General features: G+C 45.4%; 1 protein-coding gene across 1 annotated transcript in view; it reads left to right on the top strand.

Annotated features, from left to right (window-relative positions):
- The window catches only part of rasef (RAS and EF-hand domain containing), a 75,011-nt gene extending 65,356 nt beyond the window's left edge, over window positions 1-9,655 (top strand). Inside the window, exon 18 of the mRNA XM_041186524.1 lies at window positions 9,015-9,655. Within this exon, the coding sequence (XP_041042458.1) occupies window positions 9,015-9,123 (109 nt within the window). The 3' untranslated portion in view covers window positions 9,124-9,655. The remainder of the gene's footprint in view (window positions 1-9,014) is intronic.
- Window positions 9,656-15,680: the final 6,025 nt, after the last annotated feature.

Raw genomic sequence — 15,680 nt, 5'->3', positions numbered from 1 at the left:
CATGGTCAGGCATATCTCCTACTCTGCCATTACCATCGAGCCAGGGGATCAACCCTGGTTCGATGAAGAGTGCAGGAGGGCATGCCAGGAGCAGCACCAGGCATACCTGAAAATGAGACAACAACCTGGTGAAACGATAACAAGGACTACTCGCGTGCCAAACACCATAACCGTTGAGCTAAGCGATCCCACAACCAACGGATCAGATCTAAGCTTTACAGTCCTGCAACACCCAGTTGTGAATGGTGGTGGACAATTAAACAACTCACTGGAGGAGGAGGTTCCACAAATATCCACATCCTCAATGATGGAGGAGCACAGGAGTGCAAAAGATAAGGCTGAAGCATTTGCTACGATCTTCAGCCAGAAGTGCCGAGTGAATGATCCATCACGACCTCCTCCGGAGGTTCCCAGCATCACAGATGCCAGTCTTCAGCCAAATCAATTCAATCCACGTGATATCAAGAAACAGCTGAAGATACTGGATACTGCAAAGTCTATGGGCCCTGACGATATTCTGGCAATAGTACTGAAGACTTGTGCTCCAGAACTTGAGGCGCCCTAGACAAGCTGTTCCAGTACAGCTAGAACACTGGCATCCACCCAACTATGTAGAAAGTTGCCCAAGTACAGCCTGTATACAAAAAGCAGGACAAATTCAACTTAGCCAATGACCGCCCCATCAGTCTACTCTCGATCATCAGTAAAATAACGGAAGGGGTCAACAACAATGCTATTAAGTGGCACTTGCCTAGCAATAACTTCACTGACGCCACTCGGCCACTCAGCTCCTGATCTCATTACATCCTTGGTTCAAACATGGACAAAAGAGCTGAACTCTGTGAGGTGAGATGAGAGTGACTGCCCTTGACATCAAGGCCGCATTTGACCGAGTGTGGCATCAAAGAGCTCTAGAAAAACAGAGGTCAATGTGAATCAGGGAAAACTCTCCACTGGTTGAAGTCATACCTAGCACAAAGGAAGATAGTTGTGGTTGTTGGAGCTCAGTCATCCCAACTCCGGGACGTCACTGCAGGAGTTCCTCAGGGTAGTGTTTTCGGCCCAACCATCTTCAGGTGGATCATCAATGACCTTCCTTCCATGAGGTCAGGAGTAGGGATGTTCCCTGATTATTGCACAATGTTCAGCACCATTCACAACTCCTTGGATACTGAAGCAGTCCATGTCCAAATGCAGCAAGACCTGGACAACATCCAGGTTTGGGCTGACAAGTGACAATTAACAATCGTGCCAGGTAGTGATCATCCCCAAGAGAATCTAACCATCGCTCCTTGATGTTCAATGGCATTACCATCACTAAATCCCCCACTATCAACATCTTGGGGGGTTATCATTGACCAGAAACTGAACTGGACCAGCCATATACATTCTGTGGCTACAAGAGCAGATCAGAGGCTAGGAATCCTGTGATGAGTAGCTCACCTCCTGACTCCCCAAAGCTTATCCACCACCTACAATGCACAAGTCAGGAGTGTGATGGAGTACTCACCACCTTGCCTGGATGAGTGCAGGCCCCACAACACTCAAGAAGTTTGATACTGTCCAGGATAAAGCAGCCTGCTTGATTGGCACCACATCCTCAAACATTCACTCCCTCCACCACTAATACACAGTGGTAGCAGCTGTGTACCATCTAGAGGATGCATTGCAGGAATTCACCAAGGCTACTTAGCACCTTCCAAACCCATGGCCACTACCATCTAGAAGGACAAAAGCAGCAGATAAATGGGAACACCACCACCTGGAAGTTCCCCTTCAAGTGACTCACCATCCTGACTTGGAAATATATCACTGTTCCTTCACTGTCGCTGGGTCAAAATCCTGGGACTCCCTTCCTAACAGCACTGTGAGTGTATGTACACTACATGGACTGCGGTGGTTCAAGAAGGCAGCTCACCACCATCTTCTCAAGGACAACTAGGGATGGGCAATAAATGCTGGCCTAACCAACGAAGCCTACATCCCATGAATTGAAAAAAAAATCATTCTTCCAGTTTTACCTTCAGGCCCTTTAGGGAAGTGCTTGGATTCTACTCAGTGCCTTCCAATATAGCCATGGCACAGATTGGGAACTCGTGCCTGATGGAGCTGAATATGAGACAATGCTTGTTTATGTTACCTACTACATTTTATGTTCAGCTCTTTGAGTTGTGATTTCTTTTGCTGTTTTCAAATGAGCCATATCTCCTATTATATAGAAAGATGAATTATTTAATTTTAATGCTTAATGTTCTGTACAAGAAATGGGAAAAGCACAGCATTTGGGCATGCATTCTCACTTATCCAATGTATGCACAATGTTCTACAGTACTGAAGGACTATTTTTCTGAATATAGGTTACTTGTTTTCATGAGTGGACTTATAGTTAAGATTTTCCTGTTACTGATTTTTATTTCATCATTATTCCTGTTTGCTCATTTTAAGCTCTGGGCGGGTTTGCAAATTCATGTGTATTCTCAGTGTTGTTTAGGCCTAATGTTCATGGGCGAATGGGAGAGAGAGAGGCCTTCCCAAGTGCTAACTGGGAGCCCCATAACAATAAATGGAAGTTTTTCTATTTAAAGAATCCTTTTCTTTCAGAAAATGCCCATTGGCAATAGCTAAATATGGATGAATATGATTTTTTTAAAAGAAAAGCTATTTTGTAAGGTAGGTAACTTAGGTCAGGATTTTTGCATAGTCGGAATGACTCAAGCCATTTAAAAATGATGGGCAGGACTCAATTCCAGGATTCCCACTCCATTTCCAGCACCAGATGCACTCTTGATCTGGCTGGCTCCATTGCAACTTTGGACTATCCTAGCCCCCCCTGCAATTTTCATGGAGCCAGGCCAGCTTCTCCGTGACTTATGGACCCCTCAGAGGAGTCATGAAGCATAGGCCAGGATTTTACTTCTTGCGGGCATGCATGCGCCCGACTTGAACGGACATGAAGTAGCGCAAGGTGACGTCGGGCGGGCATCCCAATGTTATCCGGCACTTGAGCGATCTTCAGGCTGGTGAGCGGGCACGAGTGTCGGAGCCACCCCGGCAACAATTAAGAGGGCACCTACGGCCATTTAAAAAGGTAATTGATGCTGATTGTACGTTGCCTGTGCGATTTTACGTTCATCTCACGGATAAAATGGGCAGGTGGGCAGCCCACTTATACCGAAACCTCATCTAAGGGTGGGATAAAAAGGGTCAGCAGCATTGCCACTGTGATTATGCGGAATTTAGGAGATAGTTTGCTGCTGGTTACTTATTTGAATTTGACAGCTTCATCTTTATTCTGAGTTTCAGCCTTAGCATTTTTAGGCTTCGTTTCAGGACTCATTGGTGCTTCTAAGGCCCCCGGAGGATTTTGACCGTGTGAATCCTTCCAGGCACCAGACAGCCTTCTGTTGCCCTGGTAACAGGGATTGTGGTCTCCGCTGGAGGCATCTCTTCTGAGGAGGAGGAGAGTGGCAGAAGGGAGAGGAGGCCAAGTGTCCTTATGCAGCTTCTAGGGGAGCGACCTGTGGGAAGAGAGGCACAAGGGGTGCAGGGCAAGCAGGTAGTCCAAGGCCTAAGGGACTACAGAAGATGCCACTATCCTGCTGCCAGGGTTTACAGGCGGCGATGAAGCTACTTCAACATGTCTGAGGTGCAATGCCAAAGGAGGCTCCGCCTCTTGAGGAAGACTGACCTCCATTTGCCAGATGTTTGGGCCTGAGATCACTTCCAACCGTGTGGGTGGACACCCCATGCCAGTGGCTCTGAAGGTCACTGTGGCCCTCAACTTCTATGCCTCTGGCTCTTTGCAAGGTTCAGTGGGGGATCTTTGTGGAATTGTCCCAATCAGCTGTTCATGCTGGTGACTGTTGCTCTGTTCAGACGGATAGTGACATTTATTAATTTCTGTACAGATGAGACCAGTCAGGCTGAGTGAGCCGGAGGGTTTTTAGCGATTTCAGCTGGGTCCCCCCCGCTTTCAGGGTGCAATCGATTGCACACATATGGCCATCGGTGCCTTCGTCAACAGGAAGGGTGACCACAAGGCACAGATTCTATAAGTCTGTGCAAGTTACCCTGGCAGCTCCCATGATGCATACATCCTCAGACACCCACTGCTCCAGCCTGACTGGACGGATGGCTGCTGGGTGACGAGGGTTGAAAAGGTGGCTTATGATGCCTCTCCGCCCTCCAAGAGCAGTGGCAGAGCAATGTTACAATAGGATTCATGCTCCATAAGGATAGTGATAGAGGGGACCATAGGTCTTCTGAAGACTCGCTTCCGATGCTTGAACCATTCAGGGGGGGTCAATACCCCCCAGAGCGGGTGTCACTGAAGTGGTTACATGCTGTGCTCTCCACAATCTGGCATTGGCAAGGTGGGGGGAGGACCCACTGGAGGACGAGGATCTTGAGGCAGCACCACAGGCGATGAATCCAGTGGTGAGTCAGAAGAGGGAGCACGGTGAGGAGCATAGTGAGGATGTGGAGACAGACGTCTGGATCCTTCAGGGAGGCAGGGACACCAGGGATGCCTTGATCCAATGCTCCTTCAGTTAGGCTGCCAAAGATCTGCTTCCACCTCATGCCAGGGGTGCCCCCTCCACCAGATGTTTGAAATTACTCTTTTCTTTAAACCCAAAGTCCGCTCGGTGCCTGTGCAATAAAGTTTAGAGCCACTCACGTCCAGCATGAGATACTGGTGTAACCTACACCTACAAAACAAGTGAAGCATACTCAAGCCATTAAGGCAAAAGCAAAATTTATATCATGTTGGCACTCACATCAAATGAACATAATATATGGTGTTAATGGTCACACCAGTGAACATATTAACAAAACATGGCAGAACAGAAGATCACCCATGAATAGCCCCTCTTGTGCTCACAGTGCCTTAAACTTTCGGTTGCGAGTGCTGTGTCTTGTTGCCCCCCCCCCCCCCCCCCCCCCCCCAACCTGCTGTCAGCAGCACTGGAGGCAGCCTGCTGACTCTGCTGTCCTGTTGGCCTTGACGACCTTGGTGGTTGTTTTCTGGCCAGTGGAACCTGTGCTGGCCCTGCCTGGGAGGGAGCATCCAGTGCCAAGGCTGGCATCTCCACAGTCGTTGAAGCATCATCAGGAGCTACAGTCACTGGCGGAGGAACTGCTGTTGTCATCCAGAGAGCCCTGAGAGGAGCCCGCAGAGATGGCACAAAGCTCATGCGCCATGAGGTCGCTCTGGACCTCCCTGCTCACCAGTGATTGACGGGCATCCAGCTGGGATACTGGGTGCCTCATCCATCTCTCACAATGGCACTGACCTCCTGAGGTCATTGCCTGTGTGAGGATTTGCAGGTCTGAGCGCATCCCCGGGAACCACTGACTTTGTCCCTGGAGCTGCCTCTCCATGAGAGTCGCCACTCTCTCAATGGAAGGGGCAGTGCACTTGGCCATGAGGGTCAGCGCAGTGCTCATGCTCTGCGTGTATTACTTCACAACAGAGAACATGGCATACCCTCATTGATCTCTGAATCAGCATCGTTCTGGTCTCCAGCAGACCTCTGACTGTCGGCACTCTGTCTCCACCTGCTCCTCAAGCAAGTGTGAAGTGCCCTCCCCGCTGTGCACTGACTTTCTAGCCGACGATCTAATGCCCACCCATGCTGGTATCTGCGCTGGTGCTTGGTGTAAAGAGATGGTGTGATGCAGGTGTATCTAAAGCCCAGTGGTCCTTTGGCGTCAAGGGTGGTTCTTTGGGGTCCTGTGTTCATGGGTGAACTGGCAATTCTAGGGGAGAACAACGACATGTCAATCATTTAAGTTATCATAATGTCACTCTGCATGCCAGGCACCCTGGTGAGACATTGGAGATCTGCATCATGGTGCCACCGTCTTTCAGTGATCAATGGGGACTCCAGGTTTGAGGCTCCCACTAATGAAGAGACTACACAAGAATATTTGCACAATCCGGCACTCTCGCCTCTGTGCACCGCACTCTTATCTTCGTCAGAGACCCCTGCCTCTCCATCTCCTACCTTGTTAGAACGAGGAGGTTTGCGGGGCCTCCACCTGTCTTAGTTCTTTAGTTGGTGTTATGGCTTCTCTTCTCATGAAATGACAGAGGAGCATTGATTTGTCCACTCTCTACCTGCAGTGCCATTGCAGCCTGGCGAACAATCCCCTCTGGGACATCTTGCAGGCCACATCCAAGCCATGGCACCCGGACCGCCAGGCACATCCCCTTGGCCTTCGCTGTTGTCAGTGACAGTTGGCACTCACTCTAATACCCCTAAGCTCCACAGGGGGGATGACCAGCCCTTAACACTTCTCCACACTGGTGTATGCCAACTCAGTATTCACCCTTTCCCAGTGCAGCAGATTGTTGAATCTTTTGTGGCATTGCACCCATGTGTGCCACAAAACGTTGCGGCTGTTGACCTCGACTGCCATCGCCTCCCAGGCTTTTTTGGTCAGGTGTGGTGGCCTCCTGCCATCCCTGGGTAATGGAGTGTACTACCTGACACTGACCACCTCCACAAGGACCGTGAGGCACTTGTCCGAGAAACAGGGGGTGGAGTGCCCAACTGACTTGCCCTCCTGCCTTTTGTCTTTAGCCATTGTTCAGGCCATTGTTTGAATGAAATGGTTTCCTGGACAGACTCCAAAGATTCTCCCCTGACAGCCTTCAGGGAGCTGCCTCTCCTGGTTTTAAAGCGTCTGCCGGGTCACCATTGGACCAGACACCCGACAGTCTCCCGCCCCTGCCCAGTCCTTCCTGACCATTGAGAAGACACGTTTCACGCTGGCGGACCTTAATTGGCCATCCATCGTTTAAATCGTGTTTGCAAAGCAACCGCAACTGAGAGTGGATTCCACAACCATTTCTGCTCCCACCGACTTAGCGCACGCGCCAGGCATGAAATTCGGGCCATAATTTGGATTTGGAAACTTTTTTGAAAGGTCATTTCAAAAGGTCTTACCAAAACCCACAGCCACTCCCCGTGGCCCCTCATACCCTTCATGTCAGCTCAATGTCAATCACCCTATATGCACTATGTACATAGTTAATGAGCAAGTGTGAAGTGCCCTCCCCGCTGTGCACTGACTTTCTAGCCGATGATCTAATGCAAATGTGGAACTGCTGAGAAAAGAAGCACCCATTCAGAATTGTTCCTGGAGGAAAAACTGCTTTGCTACATCCCCACAAAAGTGTGAATCAGACAGATCATTAAAGTATCAATAACAAGGCTTAAATACTTCAAACCTCTTATTCTTGTCACAAGTAAATGTTGAGTCATTGACAAAAGAGATCACAGAAAGAACAACATACTACAACCAGTTAACAATGTCAATCAAAGTCCACAATTCACTTAGCCAAAACAAAACCCCCTGCTGTGCTAATGCTTTTATTGATCTGGGCTCTTAGTCAAGCATGGATAATGAAGACATCTGGAAAAACTTGTTTTTTTCCCTCAGCAGTTCCACACTTGCCACTGTTATTATATGGCTTATTGGTTATGTATGTAGCGCATACTGGGTGAATGGGAAGAGCCATGAGTTAACATGGAGGATATGAGGGGCCATGGGGAGTGGCTGGCAGTGTAAGGGATGAGGACTAGAGGGTTCAATGGCTTTTATTACAACTGGGACCAAGTCCCAGAAAACTGAAGTGGGCCGTCTAACCAGCCTGCCTTGGCACTCACCCACTCGTCTAGGAATAGCATCTGGGTCAGAGGGCCTGACTTCATCCTGCACCCGCTTCCCCAGAGCAAAAATTTTGCACTTTGGGGCCCTTTAAACTGAGGTAGACCTGCCATTTATTTAGACAAGAATAAGAGGTTTGAAGTATTTAAGCCTTGTTATTGATATTCTAATGGTCCTTCTGACTGACACTTTTATAGGGATGTAGGAACAGCAGATTTAATTTTACATCCCTAGATTGGAAGATGGGTCAGTAATTCCAGGAACCCCCTCCTGATTACTCTCTACTCCTCCAGGAGAAAGCTCTACTTGTTAGTGATTGCAACTGTCAGGTAAAGTAATTCAAAGGCAAACTCTAGGCCTTGGTGCCTTTTCAAAAGTTATTTACCCTTTCAATTCTGATTTGTGGGAATTCATCAGAATTCTAGTCTTTCAAAACATTCCCAGTGTGTGGAACGGACACCTGCCTGAGTATAGTTCCATGGTCACAGTCAGCCCAGTGATACCTTGCCCAAAGTGTCATTCTTCATATATGAACTGAGCCTGAGAGTGTTGACAAGTTCCCAACCATTAAAGCATAATTTTCAAGCTCAAGTTTTCACTCAATATGAACAGATACGGATTCCCCAGCAGGGGCTGCTGGAGATGGTTCAGTAGCAAGAATACGTTTTCCTTGATTCTGGAGCGCCGAGCTTAATTGTAGTATTTCTCTGGCTGAGCTTAGCTAACTTAGCATAGATTGAAGATTGAAACTGGGACCTTCTGGTTTATTGAGCTTAGTACTACATCAAGAATTACTGACAGGATCGTGAATGTTTGCTTTTTAACACCTACCATATTACATCTTCCGATCTTCATCTAAATTTCACTCAGCAGCACATTGAATGATGACATTTCTTGTGAAATTATGATTTAAATCTTCCTGCTGTTTTTTATCATGCTGTACATTTAAATAATAACAATGGTACAGTAATTTGTCAATGAGCTATCTTTATCTGAGGGATTTTCTTTTGTGCATATCAAGGCAAGAAATGTTAGTGTTGCAGATTGTAATGCTCTTCTCTTTTAGGCACCCAGAATAAGCATTAGTCAGTGACAATGCAGAAACAGTATAATTAGATACAAAATAAAACTTGCTCTGTCTTGTTAAAATATTGTGCTATGGCCCAAATTCAGACTTTCTCTTAAACCAATTGTGAGATTTTCCTTCTGGCTTATAATGCACAATAGGTGCAAACTGGATTCATGCTTTTTCACTGTAAATTATTGTTTATCATAACTTGGGCAGATTTATCAATTGCAGTCATTTGTTTACATTAGCTGTCTATTCCATTTCATAGGGAAGTGAGGAAAAAAGCAGATGAAGAAACAGATGAGGACTCTGTAACTAATTTGTCCAACACACACTTGAACAAGAAGCTACCCATGAAAAACTGCTGCACTACTTAACTATGAAGAAGAATCAATAATTGAACTGCTTTGCATTTTTGCATATTTTTTGTGACCATGATACATTGTTTAGCACCTTAGAAAATACAGGATGATGGAGGTTACAGTGATGAAAGAGCTGAAATATGAAGGGTCGACCAAATGTAAAGATGGTGGAAGAGCAAGATGAAATTAGAATATAAAATAAAGTAGTTAGCTATGTTTGTGCTTCGTTTATTCCAATGAACAATGAGATCATTCTCCTATGTTGTGAAAGGATTAGCCAACAAGATGGCTATTTGAAGGAAAAGTGTCTTGGTCTCCTTAATTATGTTTGTATATAGTGGTCTTATTTACATTTCAAATTTAAAGTATGTTTCTAGAAAAACTGCCTAAGATTGTATTTTGGATATTATTTTGTCTCCTGTTACCTCCATAAATGTATTTATTTTTTAAACACAATTAATGTAAACATAGCCTTTACACAATACTTAGAAATGTAAATAAATTATTTTTGTGACTGAGGTAGAAGGATATTAAGGTGTTCTGTAACACTAATAAAGCATATTAAATGAAACGTTTCATTAGATTTTGTGAATCTGTAATGTTTTCCTTTATTAAAATAACGCAGGGTGGGGTTTATTATATGGAGCCTGCCAGAGCACAAAACATGGCATGCAGGGTGACTGAATCAGGCAACATGCAAAATGCTGATTTCCTGACAGCAGGTTGAGATAAAGTCAGTGCCATGTCAGGCCTTGCGCCATCCTGCGGTAGGTTCACAATTGTAATACATTTGCATTCTGTGAGTACTCAGTAGTGTAAATTTTTTTTTAAAAAAAGTATTACCTTAAAGTTAGTGGTGCACGAGAATCTCATTGTATCTGATTCACTTTTTTAAAGGTGGCACGTAGCAGTCGGCTTTGCAGCAGCTGTTTCTGAGGTCAGCAGTTTTCCTGTTGAATTCTACAACATAAGGGAGGGGAGCAGGAGAATGGACTCTTGCGTGGAGGCACAGGACTGGCAAGGGTGAGTCCATGTTTGGGGGTGTGTGGAGGGTTGAAGGCATGGAGGAGTGGAAGAGGGATCCAAGGGAGGACAGGGTAAGGTCAGGCGCATGGAGAGAAATGTGAAGGACCTGGTATCCTGAGGGTGGTGGGGCCAATCAGTCAAGCTAAGAAAATAAGGGGCTTAAAGGGTGGTGTCCATACTGTCCCCATGTGGTGGACATCTCAGGGTGTAGGCTGGCAGAGTCCTTACAGTGCTTTGAGTTCACTGACATTTATTCACACTGAGTGTGATCTTGAACAATATCTTTTACAATGCATAGAAGGGAGGGCCAGCTCACCCATAAGTTCAGCTATGTCCCACAGATTTGCGAGTGCAACACTGGACACTAAGATGAATATTCAATAAAGAGTGAACAAAAAACACAACATTGTTTCTTCCACAATAAGAGAAATGTCCCTAACTCCCATGTAACCATCATGGTTGACATGCATTGAGGCATGCCAGTACAATTAGCTTTCTGATATTTTTTTCTTTATTGTTCATGGAATGTGGGCATACTGGCAAGACCAGCATTTATTGCCTGTCCCTAAAAGCCCTTTGGAAGTTGGTAGTGAGCTGCCGCCTTGAACTGCTGCAGTCCACGTGTAGTAGGTACACATGAGGAAAGGAGTTCCAGGATTTTGACCCAGTGACAGTGAAGGAATGGTGATACAGTTCCAAGTCAGGATAGTGTGTGACTTGGAGGGGAACTTCGAGTTGGTGGTGCATCCATCTGCTGCCCTTGGCCTTCTAGGTGGTAGAGATCACGGGTTTGGAAGGTGCTGTCTAAGGAGCCTTGGTGAGTTGCTGCAGTGCATCTTGTAAATAGTACACACTACTGTGCCAGTGTGTGTCAGTAACTTGGCTCAAAAAATAATGATGCAGGTATGAATGAAGTGAAACCCATGTATTGTGAAATATCTACAAGTGAAATTTAAATTTTGAAAATCACCTGTGCTGTCTTTGTGCTCTCAATAAGTCTTATGTTAATTGCATTGGAGTTGGGCAGGAAGGTTGTGGCCATGATGCAGAACCTTCCTGTTTGACCAGGAGGCCCTTTTATAGCTTAACCATAGCTGCAGCATTGACAGTTGATGATGGTGGGTTTCACCACTGAATTGTTTCCCCGCCCCGGAACCACACATTTCCCATGTGTGCCATCTGCACTATAAATTTTAATTGTAATCACATGGAAAATGTGAAATGGTAAGAGATCAGAAGTGGTTCCATCACCATGAGCAGCGTGCCATGGGCAAAATTCTGCCCGATAAGTTAAAGTATGTTGACCGTTTCTAATGTCTTCATGTTGCAACTTTTTCTTGTGTCTCCTCTTCTGCTTATATCTCTTGTCTTTTTGTGCTTCTCTCTCATTACGTGGGAACTTGTGGATGATGTAATGAAGAAAGAAGCCACTAACTACTGCAAGCTGCATTTGAGGAGGGGTGTGTGGGGGTGATGGATATGGGAGGCAGTTCAGGCAAAATGTGACCCATACCTTCTGTTATGTACTGAATGTCTTGCTTAGCTTGCTGTACTTCGCAAGCCAGTGCATCATGGGATTCCAGAATCCATGTTGTTTTGTTAGTTCTGTTACTGCAGTAGAATAAACAAGATCTGCAATGTTCAATCACTTTCATGCCTCAGTTAGTATTGATTAGTCTTCAAAAAGTTATTGGGTTAGTCTTTAAAAAGTTATCGGCCATACTAATGTTAAAACATAACAAACTGGCGACGAGGATGACATACCTTTGTGGTAAGGCCGCTCGAAAAGGAAATTACTGGTTTAAAAAAAAAGCACGTCTACTCTCTTGGAGCGCTCCAGAAGTTCAGACAAAAGGGATCTAGCAGGCGAAGATCAAAAGACAAAAAGGGAAGAAATCGCTGTTTGTGCTTTTCTAAGTAGAAAAGCAGTTTAGAAAAAAAAGCTTACAGAAGAAACTGAAACAGCGACGTTTGCAGAATTAAAAAGAGACCCACAATCACAGGAATCCAGGAAAGCACAAGAAAAATACAGCGACAGGGCCACCAGACAGCCTCTGAAGTTCCAAATATACAGGACATGCAGAGTTCAAAAAGAAGACACACAGGAATTTGCTGCAATTTTAAAAACTTACAGGAAGGGAAGGTCCACGATCACTGCAGAACTTGCCAAAACTCAAAGCAGGAGAGAAACCACAGAGACATAACTGGCAGCTGCTGACAGCCTGAGGTTTTAAAGGGCTAACTGCAAAAAAAAAAAGTAAACGACAGTAAACAAAAAGTAACTGATGAAGAAGAGAAAATAAAAAGGCAGAAAATGACTACACTTACTGGACAAATAGGACATTTCAATGAGACTGTGGAACAGTGCAGCTCCTACACTGAATGCTTTGAGTTTTTTTGTCCTTACAAATGGAATTGAAAATGATGACAAGATGACCACTTTAAGTGTGATGGGAGCTAAAACATTTAGCTCATTAAGAAGCTTGGTGCAGCCTGACAAACTTGCAGCAAAGTTATATGAGGGCATTGTAAAGAGATGCATTTTTCCTTCAAGCCACTTGTCATGACAGAAAGATTTAGGTTTTACAATAGAAACCAAGAGTGGGAAACAACTGCACAGTATGTTGCAGTACTTAAAATACTCACTGAACATTGAGAATTCCAAGAAGTACTGAACGATACCCTCCATGATAATTTGGTTTGTGGCCTTTGTACTGAAGCAATCCAGAAACGCCTCCTGACAGAGGCTAATCTCACTTTGCAGAAAGCCATAGAGATTGTAGTTTCCATGGAGTGCAAATGAAGCACTGCAGCTGAGTGCATTGACTCAATTGCATAACGTGACTACTGAGTGTGTACACAAGGTAGCAAGCAATCGGGAATGTTACCATTGTGGAGAGCCTGGTTACCACTCACCTGGATGTTGGTGCAGACACCTTGAATGCCGTCAGTGTGGCAATAAGGGACACATTGAGTATGCCTGTAAAAACAACAAAGTAGCAGTGAATCAGAAAGACAAAGTAGAGAAAAAGGTATCTGCCGATTGGTGTAACAAGAAGAAACATCTGTATGTCATACAGCAGGAATGAGTGAACCAGAGAGACACTGAGTCTGAAGAAGAAGGGCCCCTCCACATCTTGTCAGTGGCAGGTGGTTCACAGGTCCACTGGGCAACACCGCTGCTGGAGGGTGAAACAACATGTATGGAACTGGATACAGGGCAGCTGTTTCTCTGATCCCAGATGCTGCGTATAAGCATAAGCTTAAATGTCTTCACTTGATGCCTGCAAAAATCGTTCTGAAAACATACACAGGGGAATCTGTACCCATGATGGGCAGAACGAAAGTTAGTGGAACTGAATAGGCAGACTGCTAAGCTCTCACTGTTTGTGGTGAAAGGCAACTACCCAGCTTTAGTTGGACGGTCATGGCTTGAGAAGGTCTGGTTAAACTGGCTAGAAGTACACAGCATTACAAAAGGAGAAACTGGTCTGACAGCTGTTTAAAAAAAAAAACATGCCATTGCTTTCAAAGGAGATTTGGGAAAAAAATTGTAAAATTGAACATCAAAGCTGACTCTCAACCAAAATCTCTGAAGGCCAGGACCATGCCTTATGCCGTACAACCAATAGTCGAAGCTGACCTGGAGCATCTGGTCAAGATAGGAGTCTTGGTACCTGTCTCCCTGAGCGAATGGGCAACGCCCAATCATTCCAGTGCTCAAGAAAGACGGCTCCTTACATATCTCTGGAGGTTTCAAGGTTACTATTAACTCCGCATTGTGTGCTGAACAATATCCACTTTCCCATATTGAGGACCTTTTTGCTGTCCTGGCTGATGGACAGAAATTCAGCGAACTGAATCTATTCGAGGCCTACTTACAAAGGCACATTGATGAGAAGCCACAAGAATATCTTAGCATCACAACACACATGGGAGTATACAGATATTGCCATTTGCCTTTTGGAATAACATCAGCTCTGGTCTTGTTTCAGAGGGCTCCTGAGCGGCTTGCCTGGAGCTCAGTGCTACCTTGATGACAACTTGGTAATGGGCAGGACTGATGAGGATCATCTCAAGAGCTTGGATGCCACCCTACAAAGGCTGGAGGAGTATGGCAAAGGGTTCGCAAAGACAAATGCGAGTTTTTTCAGCTCTCCTTGGAACATTTGGGGCACTTCATTGATGCTGCTGGGCTTTACAAAGCACTTTCCAAGGTCAAGGCTATTGTGGATGCTCTAGCTACTCTGAATACCAGCCAGCTTTGCTTGTTCTTAGGGCTACTGAATTATTATGGGAGATTTATTCTACAGCTGGCAACATTGCTGAAACCCTTGCATGAGCTTCTGTCAGAACAAAGCCTGAATGGACAGAAGCCTGTGTTCAAGAAGCTAAAGCAGCGCTGACCGATCCCGAGGTACTGATGCACTTTGACCCCTCCTTAACTCTACAACTTGCATGTGATGCATTGTTATGGAGTTGGGCCTTTGTTTCACACATAATGCATCAAGTGTGGAGAAGTCCAAAGCATTCGCGTCATGGACTTTAAGCAAAGCAGGGAGCCAAAGGCTCAAATTGAAAGCGAAGTGCTGGGCAGTCACCCTTACCTCACCTCGGGAGTTCAGCTCTTTTGTCCATGTTTGAACCAAGGCTGTAATGAAGTCAAGAGCTGAGTGGATCTGGCGGTACCCAAACGTCAGTGAGCAGGTTATTGCTGAGCAAGTGCCGCTTGATAGCACTGTTAATGACCCCTTCCATTACTTTACTGATGATCAAGAATAGACTGATGGGGCGGTAATTGGCTGGGTTGGATTTGTCCTGCTTTTTGTGTACAGGACATACCTGGAATTTTCAGAATCTAGAAATTTCACCAGTACTGGTTTATTTGGAAATTCACACTGCTGACTGATCATTAACCACTCACCTCAATATTCGGTCCACACACAGGCATCCCTTCTTTAGCTGCGAACAGAATGCAACGTTAGGCATTGATGTTGAGTACTCACACATATGACATCAAATATCGAAAATCTACCTTGCATGGCAATGTGGATGGCCTTTCAAGGCTGCTGCAACCAGTCAGTCATGTGAACAATGCTCAGAAGGGCATTTTCTACTTTGCACATGTGGAGGACACACCCATCCCTTCAGTCCAAATCAAGAAGGCCACTGGAGTGGACCCAACATTGTCCAAAGTCTTCCCTGAACTTCCGAGTCTCACCTGACCTTCAACCTTATGTTTCTAGGAGGATGGAGTTCTCAGTCACTTCAGAATGTTTGCTTTGGGGAATGCGAGTGATTATACCACCAATATTGAGGAAACCAGTGTTGGACCAACCGCGTTCTGGATACTGTGGAATAGTTTGCGTGAAAGAAATTGTAAGAAGCTACTTTTGGTGACTTGTTCTGGATCATGACATTGAAGGCAAGGCAAGATCCTGTCCCTCATATCAGAGTGTGAGAAACATGCCTCAATCTGCTGCATCCCTAACCAACCTGTTCCAGTACAACTACAACACTGGTATCTACCCAGCTATGTGGAAAAT

Source organism: Carcharodon carcharias, chromosome 4 (genome assembly GCF_017639515.1).
Source record: "Carcharodon carcharias isolate sCarCar2 chromosome 4, sCarCar2.pri, whole genome shotgun sequence".
In the NCBI taxonomy this organism is placed as follows: domain Eukaryota; kingdom Metazoa; phylum Chordata; class Chondrichthyes; order Lamniformes; family Lamnidae; genus Carcharodon; species Carcharodon carcharias.
Note: the sequence above shows the minus strand (reverse complement) of the source record. Positions and strands in the feature narration are given on the sequence as shown.